Below are 19,358 nucleotides of genomic sequence, written 5' to 3' on the forward strand. Positions count from 1 at the left end.
GCTTGAGAAAGAACACAAGGCCTTGCTCACCATGGAAACCAGGCTTCCTAGGAAAAGGTCACATAGTTGATGTGGCTGTCATCCAGACACCTTAAAAGAAGCCCTGTTCCTGCTTTTTCTGAGGACGCCTGCCCATAGAGAAGGCCTGAGATAATGGGGATAGCCGCTGACCTGTTGTGCCCGGCGCCAGGCAGGCCCCTATCAGAGTTTCCCCCTCTCAGGAAAGCCCAGTGCTGTATGCACATCCATAGCCTGACTCCGACTTGTACCCGCTGGGTCAGCCCTGCAGGCATAGCCATGAGTCTGGCAAGGAGATTGCCAACAAGATCCACAATGGTAAAAAGCAGCAGAGGGCTAGAAGTCAGAGCTTGTCAATAGCTATCCTGGATTGAGTATGTCCTTCACACTGGGTATTGTGATAAATGCTTTACATGTACCATAATCCTCACAAAAATCCTAATAGGAAAAGTGAAGCTGTATACAACTAGAGATTATCATACCAAATGAAATTAGTCAGAAAGAGAAAGATAACATATGATATCACTCATAACTTTAACCTAAAATATAACACAAACGAACCTATCTATGAAACGGAAACAGAATCACAGACATAGAGAAAAGACTGGTGGTTGCCAAAGGGGAGCGGGTTGGGGGAGGGATGGAGTGGGAAATTGGGGTTAATAAAGCTAAGCTTTTATAAAGAATTGATAAACAACAAGGTCCTACTGGATAGCACAGAGAACTATATTCAATATCCTATGATAAACCATAACAGAAAAGAATTTTTAAAAAGTAAAGCTTTGAGAGGTCAAATAACTTGTCTAAGATTATTATACAGCCAGAAATTGGCCTGGTCAGGATTTGAGGACTTCCCGGATGGCTCAGCGGTAAAGAATCCACCTGCAATGCAGGAGCCGCAATCCCTAGGTTGGGAAGATCCCCTGAAGGAAGAAATGGCAACCCACTCCACTGTTCTTGCCTGGAAAATCCCATGGACCCAACTTTGTCTAATGCAGAGCCTGAACTCTTAACCTCCACCCTCTTTTCACTCATTTCTTTATTCTTGCATTCATTCATTTATTCAATTGTCCATTCATGCATGCATCAAACATTTAGTGAGAGCCTCTGATGAGCTAGGAACTTGTCAGGCACAGGCAGAGAGAGCTGCAAAAGAACACTCTCCATGAGCTCCACGAGCTCACAGTGGGAAGAACAGATGAGCAAACCATGACCATCCACAGTGCAATGGAAGCCATGGGAGAGGAAAACCAAAGCTTCTATGAGAAGAGGACCAATTCTTCTTGCATTGTCCAGGCCCAGGTGCTGTGAAAGCACAGAGGAGGAGTCACAAACACAACTGGGACTGGTGGACTTTCTCTAGGTGTCCAGACTAGGAAAGGGTGTTTGTACCTGCACAGTGGAACTTGGATCAGGCTTCTCACGCCTCGAATCTTGGGGTCTGGAGTTGCATCCACTGGGCAGAAGAGCACACTTCCCTGCAAATGGACCTGATCAGACCCTTCTTACCAAGCACAGGGCCACTGATCCACTCAGTACCACCAAAGAAATAGAAAGAAATCAAGCCTTCCTAGAGAGTCTTGGGTGAGAGTGTGGTATACATAACCAGGCTTAACCCAGATACAAATGGCATAAGGAAGAACAAGCTGGTAGCTTCTTCCTTTTTTCACACTGTCAGTGAAGCATGCCTGCTATCGAAATCTATAGGACAACAAAAATGAAATTAGTCTCACCATAGGGAAACCAACCCAATGACTTCTAGGTTACAAGGAAATGAAGGTTGGGGAAAAGGGTGACTTAATTCCTCCCGTCTGTCTGGTTGCTACACCCACATCATACATCTTTGGGGAAGCCTCCCACACAGACTATGAGCCACTAACTACAGCACTCCAGCCCTGAAAGGAGCCCTTTTCCTTAGATGCCCTGTTGTTTAGTAATGGCCAAGATGCTGGGAGGGAAGAAAGAAGGGAGGGGGGATGTTCTCTGAAGAGCAAGAGGGCTGGTTTCCTTTACAGCTGTGTGGGTGGCAGTGAGCTAAGAGGTCCCGTTTTCTTCTCCATCAGTCAACGGGTAATCAAGAAAAAATGTGCAATTTTAAAAATTCAAAAAGAAAATTCAAACCACAACAACCTCCAAGTTACATTAACATGATGGTGGCCTGACACTCCGGAAACCAACCATGGAAGGGGCAATTCTAACTTCCCTCTCCTGCTCTCAGACAAGTTTAGCCTTTTCCTTTTTTCCAGGAATGACACTGCCTGGTGTCCTGTTCCCAGAGGCCTGTCTCAGCTTGGGCACCTCACCACAGCAAGGAGGAAAACACAGAGCCTTCTCTCTTTGGAGAACGAGGGTCAAGTTAGAAGCTCGAGGTCAATGAGGAGCCTGGGCCCTGCTGGACTAGGCAGCACACACCAAATTGCATTAGGTAGTAGTAGCCTTCATTCCTCTGAGTTTCAGGGCCTTCTTCCATTAAACTGGAGATAATAATACTACCCATCTCCCCCGGGCCCTATAACGATTAAATAAGATCCTCTAACAGAGAGTTGTGAAATACCATATGTCAGGTGTCTTTTTCTTTTTTTCCTTTTTCTATCTTCAAGTCCTTCTTATTTACCCCTTTGGTTCCATTTTTCTCCTCCTTGCATCCTTTTCCTGCCCATCACTCTCACTTGTAGTGCCTTTCTTTATCCCATTTGGACTTAATATGTCCATGAAAGAATTCTTGATTTCTGTGGCCCCTGTGAACATGCTCCCCCGTTCCTTCCCATCCTGATGAACAGAACCATTATGTGGCCAGTTTCTCAGGCTAAAATCCAAGAAATCAACCTTGATTCTTCTCTCCCCATAGTGCCCACCTTTGATCCATCAGCCTATCTTACAGGTGGTTCCTCCAATATGTATCCTGTATCTGACCTGTATCTGTACCTGTATCTGTATCTGACCACCTCCTCTGCTCCCACCCTAATCCTAGCCACCATCATGTCTTGCCTGGATGACTCCAAAGTTCTCCTAACTTTTGTCCCCTAAGACTCCTTCTCTGTATATCAAAGTCATATGTGTTAAACGTACATCAAATCATATCACTCCTCTGCTCAAAATACTCCACTGGCTTCCAGATTGTTCACCACAGCCTACAAGGCCCCAGCATGACCTGGTCCTTACCTCCTTCTTAAGTCTCTGATGCCTATGCTGCAGCTCAGGTGTTCTTTTTTGTCACACACACATACTAAGCTTATTCTTTGCATGCCTGATCTTGTCTTGTCCCAGTTCAGATGTTATCTCCTCAGAGAGACCTTTTTTGAGCCACCTATATAAATTAATTCTACCCCACTGACTCTCTAGCAGATCACACTTGGGTGTGTATTTCTGAAATTATTCTAGTTCTTTATTTACACATGTATTGTTGATCCATGTGTCACTCTTGTTCACTGTTCTCCAGAAACAAGCATAGTACTTGGCACATTATAAGTGCCCGGTCAATTTTTTTGAATGAGTAAATGAATGTACTTGCTGCAAGACAACTTCTTCTCCCTCCCCTGCTTCCCACAACTCCATCAAAATGCCCCCTCTCTTCTTCAGAGCATGGATTTCATTGGAAGTTGATAGACAGGCCTCTACAAATATTATTTGAATGAATGAAGCTAAAATGAATTATGTCAACTAAGAATGTTAGCCTCTTAACACATGGCTATTCCCAGGAGTATCAGCATTCTCAAACAGGAAGCTTGAATTTCAGGCACCGCTGACAAAGGGAAAAATTTCAGGCCAGCCAAGCTGAAGTGATATGTTTGGATTGAGTTGCTGTTCCATGGCTTCTTAAATCCACATATATTTGTTAAAAACCAAAACTGATGGCAAAATGTAAGGCAATTGAAAAGTATTGCTTGTTTCTAAGAAAAAGAACTGTGGTCTGCAAATCAGAAGCCTGGGTTTCAATCCTGCATGTGCCACTAATTAGCTTCTTAGACAGGTTGCTGACGATAATCAACATTTACTGAACATCTAACATTTGGCTGGCCCTGAGTGAGGCACTTTACTCACACGTATCATTTCTGAAACTCTTCCAGGTGGGTATTTTCAGTATGTCTAGTTTATAGGTAGGGAGGAAGGTTCAGAGAGGCCAGGTATCATGCATGAAACAGTGAAGCCTAGGCTCAGGCTCAAGTGTGTATTAAGCTGTACTCTGCTCATCCCCTGGCACCCTAATAAGGAACCTTGGGACAGGAGAAGAAACTCTGAGGAATTGCTCTCTCAGATTCCTCTGATGGGATTTCTTCACTATATTGTTTTTGGATTTGGGAGGAAGAGAAGATAAATACGACCACAAGAACTCATTTGGGAATGTAGTTAGTGGTTAAAGGATTAGGTTAACAGTCTAACTTTACCCCTCAACTTAAGCAACTACAACACAGGAGAGTCAGAGCACTTCTCTCCTGACCCAGCGGACCCTGTTCAGTGAGCACTCAATGACTGTTAAATCTTTGTTAACCTGATAACAATGATTATGAACATCATAAAATAAAGTCTCTCCAAGGCTGCTGAAAGGGAAATTCATAGACAAGAGGTAGATGCTTCTCAGTACTCACGAGGGCCCAATCTCTTCTGCTGGCCAATCTTGAAAAGTGGCTGATGGTTCAGAGGCTCCCAGAGTCACTGTATCAGCCAAGTAGATGCCCAGGGAACCTCCTCTGAGGATGCTGAGAAGAGCTTTTCATCAGTAGCAGGGGCAGGAGGAGAGAGCAGCTGAAAGGCAGGAAGCCCAGAGCCCACAGGAAACATTAGCTGTGCTCAGAAGAGCCCAGCCCAGTGTGAGGACTAGAGGCTTGAAGCTTGGAAGCAGGAAAGGCAGCCCCCCATGAAGAGTTCAAAGTAACTCATACTCCAGTTACTTCTGGCATCTGTACCATTTTCCTGACTACTACAGTAATACATTGGTATTTTACAGAGCTTTGCATAATGCAAACAGCAAAAGAGTCCCCTACCCAAGTTTTAAGAATCTTTGAAGTTTAAACAAAAAAAAAAAAGGAAAAAACAGAGAAAGAAGAATCTTTGAAGTTTAGTACCTATAAAAAATTGCACAAATCACACTCAATAAATTTTCTCAAAGTGAGGGGCACCTAGGTAGTCAGTACCTAAATCTTGGAATATAACATTATCAGAACACCAGAAGTATCACTATCTGTCCCCTTCCAGTCATTACAGATCCTAATACAATTCTTTTCCTGATTTCTTCACCTATATATTAGTTTTAAATTTTTAAATAAATGGGATCACACAGAATGTATATATCCTTTTGGGTCTGGTTTCTTTGATTCAGCAGTATGTTGTGCTGTGTGCTCAGTTATGTCTGACTCTCTGCGACCCCATGGATCGTGGCCCACCAGGCTCCTCTGTCCTTGGGATTTTCCAGGCAAAAATACTGGAGTATGTTATGAGATTCATCCATATTGCTATTTAATATTTCATTGTATAGCTATACCACAATGTATTTATTCATCCTCAAATACTGATGAGTAATGGGGTAGTTTCCAGTTTTCAGTTATTGTAAATAATGCTAAGATCACTCTTGTACATACCTTTTGATGAGCATACATGCTCATTTGTCTTGTGTATATCCCTTGAAGTGCTTGGTTACAGGTGTGCATGTGTTCAGTTCTGGATATTCAAAGAGATATAAGGTCTCTGTGTGGGCTCCTACAGAAACATCACAGTGTCACAACTCTCTAAGAAGAAGAGGATGAGGAGGGGGCATGCATTAGCTCTTGTTCCCTGGCCTCCCAATGGATCTCTGCCTCCAGTCTATCCAGGTCACCATGACCTGCCTCAAATTCCATTCACCCTGTCATCCCCATCTATCCTCCCCAACAAAGACCTTTCTTTAAACCCAGTCACACTTCCAGGGTAGTACTGCATCCCATATCTGTCCACTTGCTGGCCTTGGACTGGATTTTAGTCATCTCTTGTATTCACTTATCCACATAACAAATATTGTGCGTCTACAACTCAGTTACACTGTTTTACAATTTGGGATTGGAGCAACGTCCACACTCCAATCTTCATGGAGCTAGCATTCTAGTAGGAAGAGATAGACAAAAACAAATAAGAATATGTTAGTGGTGATGAGGGCAGTGGAGAAAAATAAGGCAGAATAACAAGGAGAGCAAGAGTGGGCTGGAATGTGCTATTGTGTAACAGGGTGGTCGGGAAAGGCCTGCAAGGCAAACAAGATCTGGATTATGTTTTAAATGATCACTGAGTTTTATGTTGGAAATGGGCTGTATGGGAGTAAGGAGGAAGAAAGGAGACATCACAAGAGTCTGGGTGAGAGAATTCCCTGGTGGTTCAATAGTTAGGATTCCACACTTTCACTGCTGAGGGCACAGGTTCAACTCCTGGTCAGGGAACTAAGATCCCCACAAGTGGTGAGACAAAGTCAAAAGTTAAAAAAAGAGAAAGGCTGGGTGAGAAATGATGGCGGCAGTGATAAGAAGTGGCTGTACTCTGCATATATCCAAAAGGTAGGTCTGACAAGATTGACTGATAGATGATAGATGGAATGTAGAGCATGAGAGGGGAGTCAAATGTGCCTGTTTCCACCAGAAGCAATGCCTGCTTGCACAAACAGCATAGTAGAGTCAGGCCCTGAGGCCAAGGTCTGCTGACTGAGTGGGTAGATGTCTTTCTTGGTTACAACCTTTCCTTTGTGAAAGGTCTGTTCTCTCTTGCCTCAGATATGCTATCATATAAGTATTAAGACAAATAATAAAAGTCAGACTAAGAGTTGCAGCTCTGTCACTTACCAACTAGGTATCCTCAGGCAAGTTACATAGACTTTCCAAGCCTCAGTTTCTGATTTTGGAAAAATGGGACAACAGTAGCTCCTACACAGGGTTGTTGGGGATACTGAGATAGTATACATAAACAGACCTGGTGCAGAGCCCAGCAGAGAGTCAGGGCTTAGAAAAGACCTACATTAAACCACTTCCCAGTTAAAACAAGCAGACAGAAGGCTACAGAGTAAGGGTTATCTTTATTTGAATTGCAAGTATAAATATGAACCAAGTTTGGAAATACAGTTTCAGAAATACAGGTTTGGAAATACAGGTTTGTAACAGTTCAGTAATGGCACCAGAAACTTCCAGAAGGGACCATGACAGCACACCTTTGTAGTTTGGGTGAGGTGGGTGTGTTTACACAAAAGCCCTCCTCACCTCCATCCTTCTCTATAGCAATTGGTAGGTTATCAATTACTAAGAACAGTCAGCTCCAATGTTTCCTGTTCCTCCTCAGCCTTTTTCTTTGCGAATACCTTCTCTAGGTTATCCTCTGCTGCATTGACCCCTGCATGGAGTAGCACCAGAAGAATGGCAGGAGTAAGAGAAATGTCTTGACACAAGGGACAGTGAGTTCCCACTCTGCGGACCTGGGCCCACAGAGAGTGAGGGGCCAGGAAAGCTGGAGGCATGGAAGCCCAACCTCTTCTGTGATCGGGTAGGGAGAGGACACAGGATAACACTGATACCTGTTACATCTTGACATCAGCACCGCAGGCTGTCAAAACACAAACGGTAGACACAATCGCCTAGGCAAGACTGCAGTCCAACTCATAGAGTGGATCTGACAAAGTTAATTCCTACATCCTGACCATACAAAACTCCCCCTGTGGCACTCTGATCATGGAAGATCTTCAGAAATGTGGACAGACAATGGATGACTACAGATGGGTCACAGAGCCATCTCATGTTTGCAGCAGAAGAGTCTAATATTGAGCCAGATGGTGGGGGATGTGGGGTGGAAGGTCAGGAAATTGCCAAAGTAACAGTCTAGGCACTTGAAAAATTATTGTTAGATTGTTAAAAACTAAATAAATTAACATACATAGAATAAAATAAATATATAATTTAAGAGGCATTTTACAAACAAACAAATAAAAATAGTTGTTATTTTTCCATCTGGGTAGAAGTCCCAAAATTCAGAGTTCTCAGGTCTATGGTATTTCACAGTTAACCCATCAAATCCAGCGCTGGAGGGTCCAAATGGCAGATCCCTTGGTGGCGACTTGAGTACATGGCTTCTCAATCTTTGTTACTTTCTTCCAGTCCCCAAATCTTTCTTTCTTCCTCTCCTTCTGTTTTTTCAGTCAGAGATCCTGGAGCATATGGAATTTAACTGGCATTTTTAATCCAGAAGAGAAGTGTTCAAACAAACATATGGGGGTAAGTAGGGCTTGGTGCAGGAGAATCAGGAGGACACAAAGGTCCCTCACTTTTGCTTTCTTCTGACCCAGATCCCACTGGACATATTCTGTTTGGCACTTGAAAGCTCTTGTATTTTGGCAAAGCAATTATGGGAGGCCCAATCTAGATGGCAACTGGGGATGAAGGAATCTTCATGGCTAGTTGTGAAGTCCTTCCCCTCTGTAGAATCTGTGATCAGCTTGTATCTTCTCAGAGGTAGCAGTCCCCAGCTGATGCCTAAAGTACAAGAAGAAGGTATTTAAAGCTGAACACAGCTTAAGAGGTCTTAAGAGTCTCCTAGGTCCAGCTTTAAGAAGTGGAAAATCTAAAAACAAATGACAACAACAACAAAAAGAAGTGGAAAGATCTTCTGGGAAGGGATGGGAAGGAGAGGAGTAGAGGATGGGAGAAGCTGTCTTCTCAGGCATCTCTCTTGGGTATCTCTCTGGCAACTTTCACCCTAAGTAGAGATACAGCACTGACAACCTTCTTGAAAACAATTCTGCAATGGGTCCCTGACTCTATGGTAGCCTGCCTCCTAACTCCTAGGTCAAGAGAAGAATGCCTAGAAAGACGAATCCAGCACACCTGGATCTCTTCCTAGGTCCAGGAAAGGTGGTGATGGTACCATGGGGCAAAGGATGGACCATTACCTTGAGCGCAGGTTCCTCTCAGTGGGATGTAGTCATGCCCAACTTCACTTTCTCTTCATTTTCCACATCATAACCTCCTCTCCTGTGGTACCTGAGGAAGGTAAGTTTTGTGAGCAAGCTCTGCCTGCTGTAACAGGTGCGGGTCCCAGAGCTGGCCTCCTAAAAGATTCTGGCCCAGTGATTCTCTTTACACTTGGAAAAACCCAGAGGACATGGTGGGTCAACATATCTCTGGCCAAAGGTCCAAATGCCCATATCCAAAGGATGCCTGTCTCTAATAGTAGGCCACAATTTGCTAAGAGTTTTCATCTCATTTATACAATCCTCACAACAACTTTATGAGGTAGGGGAACAGAGATTACAATCCCTGCAAGATTACAACTTTTAGAAAGACAGGTAACTAGATCCAGGTCTCACAACAGATGAGCTGCACTGCTTATAAATGGGCACAGAGCACTTAGTAGGTCCCTCTGATCTAGAACAGAAGCAGGATCAGAAGCGTGGCCTGAGGTCCAGAAGCCTCAGATTTAGAAAAATATACCAATAGCACCACCCATGCTCTGATGACCAAATCACATCCTGATGCCAACAGAAAATAGAGTCAGGAAAAAGGACTGTGTGAAGATGTGGCTTCATGGGAGGGTTGCAGAGCCTGCTAGGAGAACAGGACCTCCTATGACCTGGCGATTTTGGCCCTGGGCTCCAGACATTGGACATATGTCATACCAAAGAAGCCAGGCTCTTGGAGAGCCCGTACCCAGAAACGTCAGTCAGGCTCTTAGCCAGGATTTGGCGGAGGGTAGGGGGAGAAGGGGGTGGGGCTGGAGGTTTGGAGGGCTCATGTGACCATCAGATAAAAGACCCTAAAGAGGAAGAAACAGAAGTGATTGGCAGAAACAGCCTGTAACACTCACCAAAACATGAGAAGCCCCATGATGACCAGCAGACAGACGGACGACAGCACCACAGCCACCACAACCAGGATGGTTGTGTGATCGTACGTGTATAAGCGATTTTTCACCGGGAGGCTCAGCCCATGGCACCTCTCTCCGTGATAACCTGGGTGGCAGCTGGTCCAAAACAGAACAAGGCAGAGATGAAGTTAGTGGTCTGGCTTCAATCCTGGTGATGGGCTGCCTACATAAGCCAAATCCCACTCCTCACAGCTTCGGCTTCTCTGTCTCTGTGATCCCTGTTGCTCCTCTATTCTTCTCTAGTACAAGGCTCTTTGGAAGCCCCTCTAGAGGCTCTGTGGCCTTCCTCCTTCACTCCAAGCCCTCCCCTTCTTTATCCCCTTTGGTTTTCTGGCCCCAGATTCCTGCTCCAGGCAGGGAAAAAGAAAGGACTGCAGGTTTTCGCTAGATATGTTCCACGTGGATGATTAACTACATGTGTGTAAAGATGTTGTTTCAGTCAGTTCAGAGGACTTAGGCACAAGAGCTGGTGGGTTGAACTGAGGGGATTCAGTATCACTGCCTCTAGTGAGGCCCCTCATTACTCTGACCCAGAAATAAACCTAGCCTTCCCCACCGAGGCTCCCAGCAGCCAGTCCCTCTCTGCCACTGCCCAGCCTATTAATAGGCCTTGTTCCTTTGCCAGGAGTCGTTTTTCTCAAGTTTCCTTCATTTAACTCACAGCTCACCCTGGGTGCAAGGCCCAGCTTGAAAGCTGAATTCTGGCCTTTGGCCTCTGAACATCCAGCTATCATCCCAAGACAAAGCAAACAAAGCAAGAAAAACATCTTCTTGCCCAGCTGTCCTGCCAGTGCATTTTAGAACATCAGAAACAACCCCCTCGGCTTTTTTCACTCAAGAAATAAATCAGGGGCTTCCCTGGCAGTCCAGTGGTTAAGACTCTGTGCTTCCAAGGCAGGGGACGCAGATTTGATCCCTAGTCAGGGAACTATGATCCTTGCCACAGGGCATGGCCAAAAAGAAAAAGAAAGAAATCATAGGCAACAGCTTCTTCTAAGAGGCTCTTGGGAAGACTGAGAAATGCCCACAGTTGATCAGGCACATTCACGTCCCTTTCTTTATCTGAGCATCCCACGGATCCTTTGGTGTAGGTAGAAGCCCATGTCACAGAAAGGCAGAGCAATTTTCCCCATGGTCACACAGCAGGGCAGAAACACAGATGCAGACTGTCCGATGGTGAATTCAGTGTGCTGCTCACTCGCGTCCACGAATGCCTAGTCAGGGATGTGGTGGCACTGTCTGCCCATGGCCTTTAGGCCATTTGCTGCAAAAGGAAGCACCAAGAAGTTGGGAGCCCTTTGTTCTGAACTGCTCATCCTCTCGGGAGAAGGTGAGGCACCTGGTTCCTCACAGCAAAGCATCCCTTTTTCCTGTGGAGAGGTAGCAGGCAAGTTCCAAGGAACAGACCTATGCAGACCCAGGGGCTGGGCTGCCCCTGCCATCCTGCCCAGCACCTCTTCCTCTCCCACCTCCTGCACGTTCTGGAGAACCATCTCATTGCAAGATAAAGGTAGGTCAGGCCCACAGCACAACATGCAGTTCCTTGCCCAGCCTCTCCACACAACTGTCCCATCAACCCAGGTGGGCAAGACAATGACCCCTATTCCTGACAGGGCATACAGGATGCTCTCAGGAGCACCCCTGGAACATCACCTGTGCACCACACTTTACAGTTTACAAGACACTATTCTTATCAACTAGCTTAACTAAGACAACACCCTGGTAGGCAGGGATAGCCTCTTTTACATATTGAAAGACTAAGATTAAGGTCAGAAGAGAGTAAACAATTTGCCAAATGTTTCAAAACTAGAGAGCAGAAGGGCCAAATTCCAAATTGGTAATTCTTTCCATTCTGAACAGTGTTGGTTACCCCAAGGAAACACACATCTGATGGGCTTGAAGGATTCTGGGGGTTGCCTGACTCTGATTTCTCAATTATTAGTATCTTGAATGATAAATAAATAATAATTAATAGCACACATTACAGGTTTACTAGGAGCCAAGTACTGTGCTAATGGCTTTACAAGGATCATTTCTTCTTAAAAATATCCCTCTGAAGTAGGAGTTACTATCTCCATTTTAAAGATGAAGGGACTGAGGTTGAACTTCTGTTAGACAACCTGCTCAAGACTACACTGTGTGTGAGTGGTAGAGTAGGGTCAGGATTCAACTCAGCAATCTGGCTGACTTCAGAGACTGTGCTTTCCTGGGGGGAGGGGAGCTGAAGTTGAGTCTGTTTTTCACTTCAAGCCCATCATTCAAACCCCACAGGTACTTACTCAGATGATAGAAATAAAGCTTGGCCTCAGAGTCCCGCAATTCAGTTACATAATCCCTCCACCCCCTCTGCCACCCTGAGTCAAAAGGATAATAATGTAAACATCCTAATATTACCCACCTCCCCCTCCCTTTGTAGACAACTCCTGGCTCCCCCAGGGAAGGGGCATTCCAAGCATCCCAGGGTGGTGACAAGATCGTGTCTCTTGCCCAGAGCCGGCGACCCATCAAATCGGGACGTGCTCCTCCTACCCACGTCTGTGGCCCATTTCAGAACGTGTATTATAACAGAACCCTCTAGAGTCCACAGACATCTTCCAAGTTGGATTTCTCCATGCCTATCCCAGGAGGTGGAGGGGCACCATTTGGCAGAGGCGACTCCGCATATATGAGTTCCAGACTGGCTCTGCTACTATTTCTAGCCAGGTGATCTGGAGCAAGGGAAGGTCACGTTTCCAAGCTTTGATTTTCTCATGTGAAAGACAGGAATAATAAGTGCCTACCTCACTAGAGCTTTGTGAAGATCAAATGAGATAATATGGATAAAAGCACTGAATAAAAGGCCAAATCCCACTTGTGTGGGAGTTAATCAGATTTCAGAGGATACTGCCCATATCCTTAGGAAAGGGGTACCAGAGTCAGAGTCAAGGGGAAGGGGGCTCACTATTGCTTCTTGGCATCTTGGCAGTGAGGCCAAGTAGAGCCCTCTTTCAGCCCTGAGTCCTCCTCAGGCTAACTGCCCCTACGCTTCCTCCAGCCACAGGAAATTTGCAGTCAGTTTCTGGGTCAGCAGCTCGTCAGGAGCCCCAGGAAACTGCTCTTTGAGGGTAACTTTTGGCTGGTGACACAAAAGGATTTTCCTGTGGATGATGGCTGCGGAGGGCTGGTTTAGGAAGCCGGCCAGCCTCAAGCTCACCACGGCAGCCTGGACACACCCTGGCTGGCGGTTGCTGGGTCTGGAGGCTAGAAGGAGCCACAAAGGGCCCCAGATTTAGGTGCCCAGATGTCACATTCTCCCAAACCAGGAGCTCTGTGTCTTCTTGCTGCCTGCTGCCCTGAGTACCAAGGGCTTGAGGCAGGAGGCAGAAAAACGAGACCCAGAATCCAGCCCCTTGAAAATCTGCCTCGGAAGCAGACATAAAGTCGTCATGTCAGATTTCAACATGCTCTTCAACTAGTAAAAGCCTTAAGAGACATCTAGTATAATAACTGCGCTCTATAAAACTGTGCTCCAACTCTGTAAGAACAGACGGGGAAGAAGGAAGCAAGCCAACACCTAGTGCAGCCTGGGGGCATGAAAAGCATGTTGGACTGGAAGTCAGGCACCTGAGCGCCTGTCCTATTTCCACCCACTTTATTTAGCTGCTGATCTCAAACCAAATCATTTCCTACTTCCGGGCTCCAGTTTCCTTATCTTTCAAGTAGAGACAGCAAGCCCTGCCTACCCAGCAGAGTGTTTTTGAGAATACAAGGCTATATTTTCCCATCCCCTAGAATAACTGGCACCAAGTGAGTGCTCAACATATACCTGTTGGGCTCAATTAATATTAAATGTAAACTGTTAAGCTCCAGGAAAAAGGAGAGAAGGCATCATCACAGTCTTCATCACCATCCCTAGGGGCACCTTGGCTCTGGACACCATTACCTAGGTCCTTTGGGCTTAGGTGGTGGGTCGAGCCCAGCTCTCCAGGAGAGCATCCTTACAAGGGTTCTCAGCTGAGCAATGGAAGTCCATTCACCAGTGCCCCGGCCAGTTCAGCCCAAACAGATTCCTGGCCTCGATCCATCTTGACAACCCTCAGAGTCACTGCCTCCACCCTGTGTTAATGAGGCCATTTTACAAATTAAAGACAAACATTCCCTGCCCTGTCCCCAGACCTCTGGAAGAATAATATGGGGACTGTTTAGGTTACTCTTAAGCACCCCCATCCAATACCAAGTTCCTGATACAGATATTAAAGGAGAGGACCCACAAGTGACTGTGGACATGGAAGAGGGTGATGGATCCAAACACAGAGCAACTCTGCTATGTGAAATCAGATGGCAAAAGGAAGCTTTAAAAAAAATCAAAGGATCTGTACCAATCACAGCAGAAGTGCCAGGCAGCCAAGCCTTCCTGCCACGTTGGGAGGCAGTGTGCACACAGTAGTTTCCTGATCTGTCCAGAGTCTCCCAGGTCACAGAGGCTGCCTCCCCACAGAAACTCAAGCCCAACAGAAGAGAGGGCATGACTGCAGCCTGATGTGGGTGTGGGTCTCGGGCACAGTGGCGACATTATGCCTGCCACAGAGCATGGCAGTGTCGTCATCCCTGAGGGACTGCCAAGGCAGCCGTTCGCTGGGCTCAGCCTAGCAGAGTAGCTAGCTGGGGAACCCATGGCCCCTCCACCCACACCCCTGCCCAGGGAAGGGGTGGTGCCGTCTAACCGGGGGCTGATGCCTACTGAGACGGGTTCTATTTTCCGTTAATCCTGCACAAAGGAAGTGTTCTCCCACCCCCATGGCCAAAGGTCAATACCCACCACGTCCCCCACATCCTGGCCCTCGCTGGGGTGAGAAAGAAGGGTTTCTCCCTGCTCCCACAATGATTGCTTTCTGTACAATCTTGCCATGCCTTACAATTAATCCACATCTGCTCACTCACATGCACATTTGTCTGTGCACACCTGCACAGCACACATCCAAAGGCACCTTGTACCTGCCTGCAGGACTTGGCAAAGAAGGCCACGGGAGCTGCACTGCACCCAGGAGCCCCACTCTGCCATGTTTCCTACTCGCTTCTCCCATCTGGAGTAGGGCATGCGGCAGAGATGAAGAACCTGCCTTCAGGTGTCAGCTCTCCTAGTCACATGCTCATTTCTGAGCAAGCAGGAAATGCCCCCAAAGATGAAAGAGCGTCACAAACCCACGCCACAGGAAATTGCATCCTATGTTGGGGGGAGCCCCTTCCGCTGACTAAAAATATTTCCCCTCCTCCCAACTTCCTCCCAGAGAGTGAGAAGAAACTGAGTGGATTTATGAATTCAAGGAACAGTGATAATGGAAGAACCACCACTAGGCTGACAGAGTGAGCTGATAACAGCCCCAGGGAAGGGACACTTACATGCAGGTTGGAACCCGGAGCTCCTTCACATATTTGCACTCTCCATGGATGCAGAAGTCCTTGTATCTCCGAAGACATGGGTTCCTCTTTTTCCCTAACCCCTTGCCTTTCTTCTTTCTTTTCCCACGCTCCTCCTTGCTCGGTGTGGCCAGAGCTTGTGGCTTGGAGGAGAAAGCAGCTGCAATAGAAAAGTACCCTGTTAAGTCTTTGACTCCCTCAAGGGAAAAAAAAAATCAGAACAGCACAGTGTTTAGAAGGACACTTTGATTCTACCTAATCTGGGCAGACCAGAATCTGGGCAGACCACCCAAAGGTGGTAGAGGAAGTAGAGGCTGGTGGGGGGGTCCCAACAAAGGCATTTCACAACCTCATTTTAAGAACTTCATTCTAAGAATGCTAGCTTCTGTTGAGTAATTGCAGCTGATTGGGCAATTCTACCGACCTCACCCCCACCCCACTGTCTATCCTCATCTCCTACTCCCCCACACCCACTCGGTTCTATTTTGGCCTTAAATCAGCCTCATTTCCTGATGTTGCACTCAGTGACCCACTTGCAGGAAGACAGTGTCAGAGATAAAAACTGCTTCTGGAGAAGGCACTTGGAGGGTATTTTAGAGGAAAGAGGTTCCTAAAATAATAATAATGCCTATGCCCAGGTGGTACCCTCTGGGGTACCCTTTAGCACCAGGGTACCATAAGCCCAGACCAGAACCCGGCTCAGGGACAGCAAGCAGCCCATCCCTGGTCAGACACTTGCTTCTTAACTTTTAAAAATTTTTTTAGATTTTAATTTTTAAAAATATTTTTATTGATCTATAATTGATTTATAATATTGTGCTAATTTCAAAGAGCCTTGCTTTTTTGACATCAAGCAAAATATCTACCCTGCTCAGTGCTCTTTGCAGCTCACTACTTCTCGAAGGCCCATTTACATTTATCCCCAGATGTCCCGTTTATTGCTTTCTAGGATGGGGTGCCCAAGAGGTAGAAAAACGGAAAGCAAAGAACTATCAAAAGGAACTAGAACAATGATGGCTCTCTCCATTCTTTCCATGCTTCAAAGGGGAAAAACAATCTCACACAGACATCCAGCGGGGACTGACCTTGGGCTATGCCCATCAGCCCAGGGGTCTGACGCCAGTCTTCCCTCCCCTGTCCCAGCAGAAGAAAAGGTGCCTCCTGTCTATGGCTATGGCCACATGTCTGGCAGAAGGGTGAGCATCATACATTATTAGACTGGAGGCCTAGGATTCTGAAAGTAGAATTGACTTCAAAATATGGCTTTCCATTTTCAGAGGAAAAACCTGAGGTCCCAAAAAAAAAAAAAAAAAAAAAAGGCAGTGACTTGACCAAGGTCATGCAGGTTTGGGATCTGAAGTGTGGTCTCTGGACTCCATATCCAGTGCGCTTCCCCAACATACTAAAGTGCCTCATACACCCCAGCAGTGTCCTCCTCCAGACAAGCCCAGAGCACCTGGGATGCTGAGCCAGGAAGAGACAATGAATGGGCTCTGAAGTCAGCAGAATGGTGCTCGAATTTCAGCCATGTGATCCTGGGCAAGTCCCTTAATCTCTCTGAACCCTGGGGTTCTCGGTAAAAAGTGAACAGGCGTTCCTATTTCAGAGGGTTGCAACAGGACTAATTAATTCATAATAACATGTTAAGTGACTAGAACACAGGAGACACTTACTAAATGGTAACAGTTACTTATTTCAGGTGACAGGATCCCTAGACTTGAAAAATAGTCTTTGCCCAGCAAACCCAAGAAAAGAGAAGAGACAGGTGCCAATAGTCCCACAGTCCCCTGTTCCTACAGTGCAGACCCAGGACCCTTCAGAACTCAGAAGAGGCAGTTGCTCAGAGGAAATTAGTGACTACAGTTGTGGTGAAACTGAGGCAGGAGAACCAAGCCAATCAGAAAAGGGAGGGAGAGAGTGACAGGGTGACAGCCGGGCTCCTGCCGAGGAAAGGGAGCAGTGAGTCAGGTCTGCGAGGTATGAGGAGCTGTGTGGGTGGGGAGTGAGTCACAGCCCAGCTCTGCCCTGCCTAGGAGAGGACCAGGAGAATCCAGGTTGTTCAGGCCAGGGGTGACCCCCCACCCCCACCCCGCACCGCCCCGGAGGGCTACTGTGAGAGGATGCAAGGTGAAAGCCCAGCCTCAGCTTTGGAGTGGACAGCATCTAAGGGAATCCCTGGGTAAGGAAGAAGAAGAGTGGCAGAGAAGCAGGCGGAGCTAGAACAGGTGGGCATCTTTCCAACCAAATATAGTCATTCCGGGGCTCCAGGGCTCAGTCCCTGCTCCACCCTCAAGAATCTCTGCAGGTGACTGGGGGCAGGGAAGCAGGCGATACTGGAGGCTCTGGACTCTGCCCTGTGCTTGTATGTACTTGGCCACAGCACCTTTGCTGGTTGAAGGATCCCACCTGGCCCTTCCTCCCCTGGAGCCCCTCTCAGGGGGGTCTCAAAGTGGTCAGGAAGTATCCAGGCTTGTGAAAAATTTGTGGACACCCAGCGTATCAAAACAGCTCTCTAGGGTCTCAGTGCTTGCCATTCACAGCCTCCCCAAGAGGTGATGGCCTCATCTGGCAGGACCAAGTGTTCCTCATGCCCCACTGTTTCCCCAGCCTGGAGACAGGTGGATGCAGGAGACCAATCCTGCAACACCTGGTATGTGCCTAGCATCTCCACATCTGTGATTTTACACATAATAGTCAATTAATGTGGAAATTAGGTCTTGTGCACATTTTTACATAGAAACTCTAGGGAAAGCATCTCAACCAGTCCTTGTTCCTGTCACCCAGCTTACCTCAGAGAAGAACACACAAAACCCAAGCACCTTGCCTGTCTCAATTTGCCCGCAAGTATGCAGAAGGGCAGCAAAGTGGCATGTGAGACCCAAGGGCAAGAAAGACAACAGGACCTACGTTCGAGGATCCCCGAGGGAGCTTGTCCGGCCAAGAGGCTTTTCCTTGAAGTCCTCTCTTGAAAAGCCCCAAACCACAGGTGTGCCCAATCGGCATAAACACCAGATCCTATGATACTTCAACTGACCACCAGGGTCCGAGGATGGGCTGCCCCCACACCCACCTCTGAAAAGGTCCAGGTTTGCCTCTTCTAAGTCCAGGACTTCCCGGCCTTGGCCGCCTCCCGCGGGCAGCAGCTGGTCCGTAGATTGAGTAGGGGAATCCAGATTGCTGGTTCCAGCAGCCAGGCCTCTCCGAAGCCGCTCCAGGCTCTCGCCAGTCACCAACGCCGAAAGCACTGCGGGTAAGGGGCGAGGCCGCCTCAGACCCCCAGCCCAGACCCCCGTCGCCATGCACCGCGGCCGGCGCCCGCCAGCCAGGGAGCACGGGCCCCACCAAGTGGCCCGCGCCGGGGAAGCTGTAGCGATCTTCCCTCGTGCCCCCAGCAGAGAGTCCCCATCCCCCCAGACCTCCGCGAGCGGCGGCAGCCCGCTTACCTGCAGCAAGAAAGAGCTTCAGCACTACCGACGGCAGCAGCTTCATGGTCCCGGACTCGGCGGAGGCGGCGAGGCAGCAATCACTTTGGGGGGCGGCGGCCACCGGACGCTGGCACAGGAGCCGGGCTGGAGAAGCGCTGGAGATCCCGGCGGGCACGGTCGGCTGCCGGCCTCTGGATGCAAGCTTGCCTGGGATTTGCGCGGAGCTCGCGGCCGCTGGGCGTCTCTCTATTCACTCCGTCTGTCCGACCGCCCGAGCCCTAGTGCCTCAAGCAAGAGAGAGCCAGCTGCTTGCCGCGCGCAGCTCCCTGGGTCGACTGAGCGCTCCTCGGCGTGCAGCCTGGAATAAGGCTCCGGGAGGCGCCGAGGCTCCGCCCCGCCCCCCGCGGCCCTCTCCCCCCTCCCGCTCTGGGATGCCGGCCGGGCTCCAGGCGCCAACCGCGCAGCCCCCGACCCCGCGGGCGCGGCGGGGAAAGGGGGCGGGAGAAAGGGGCGGCGCTCACATATTTTGGGACTAGGCCAGGGCAGCCGCGGCCTGACTGTGGGTAGGGCTGCTCACCGGCAGGTGGCGGGGGCCAGTTCCTACCTTTCCCCACATGCTGGTATGCCGCTGCAGCCTTGTGACCGCTGAGCTGC

At 48.0% G+C, this 19,358-nt stretch overlaps 1 protein-coding gene across 1 annotated transcript; it reads right to left on the reverse strand.

The window, feature by feature from the left end:
• Positions 1-7,029: 7,029 nt before the first annotated feature.
• On the reverse strand, positions 7,030-19,084 carry HBEGF (heparin binding EGF like growth factor). Its single transcript, XM_061151467.1, has 6 exons — positions 18,723-19,084; positions 18,350-18,523; positions 15,262-15,439; positions 9,823-9,978; positions 8,909-8,999; positions 7,030-8,492 (listed from the first exon to the last, which is right to left on the reverse strand). The coding sequence occupies exons 1-5, from the start codon at positions 18,766-18,768 to the stop codon at positions 8,927-8,929; spliced, it is 627 nt and encodes a 208-aa protein (XP_061007450.1). The 5' UTR covers positions 18,769-19,084; the 3' UTR covers positions 7,030-8,492; positions 8,909-8,926.
• Between the last annotated feature and the right edge of the window lie 274 nt (positions 19,085-19,358).

This window comes from Dama dama, chromosome 9, assembly GCF_033118175.1.
Source record: "Dama dama isolate Ldn47 chromosome 9, ASM3311817v1, whole genome shotgun sequence".
NCBI lineage: Eukaryota > Metazoa > Chordata > Mammalia > Artiodactyla > Cervidae > Dama > Dama dama.

Coding starts and splice junctions, on each gene's coding strand:
- HBEGF (XM_061151467.1), bottom strand. CDS start 18,768: ATGAAGCTGCTGCCGTCGGTAGTGCTGAAGCTCTTTCTTGCTGCAG. Junction 18,524..18,722: donor GAAGCTCTTTCTTGCTGCAG/GTAAGCGGGCTG, acceptor CCTTACCCGCAG/TGCTTTCGGCGTTGGTGACT. Junction 9,979..15,261: donor CTCCGGGTTCCAACCTGCAT/GTAAGTGTCCCT, acceptor GTTTTGGACCAG/CTGCCACCCAGGTTATCACG.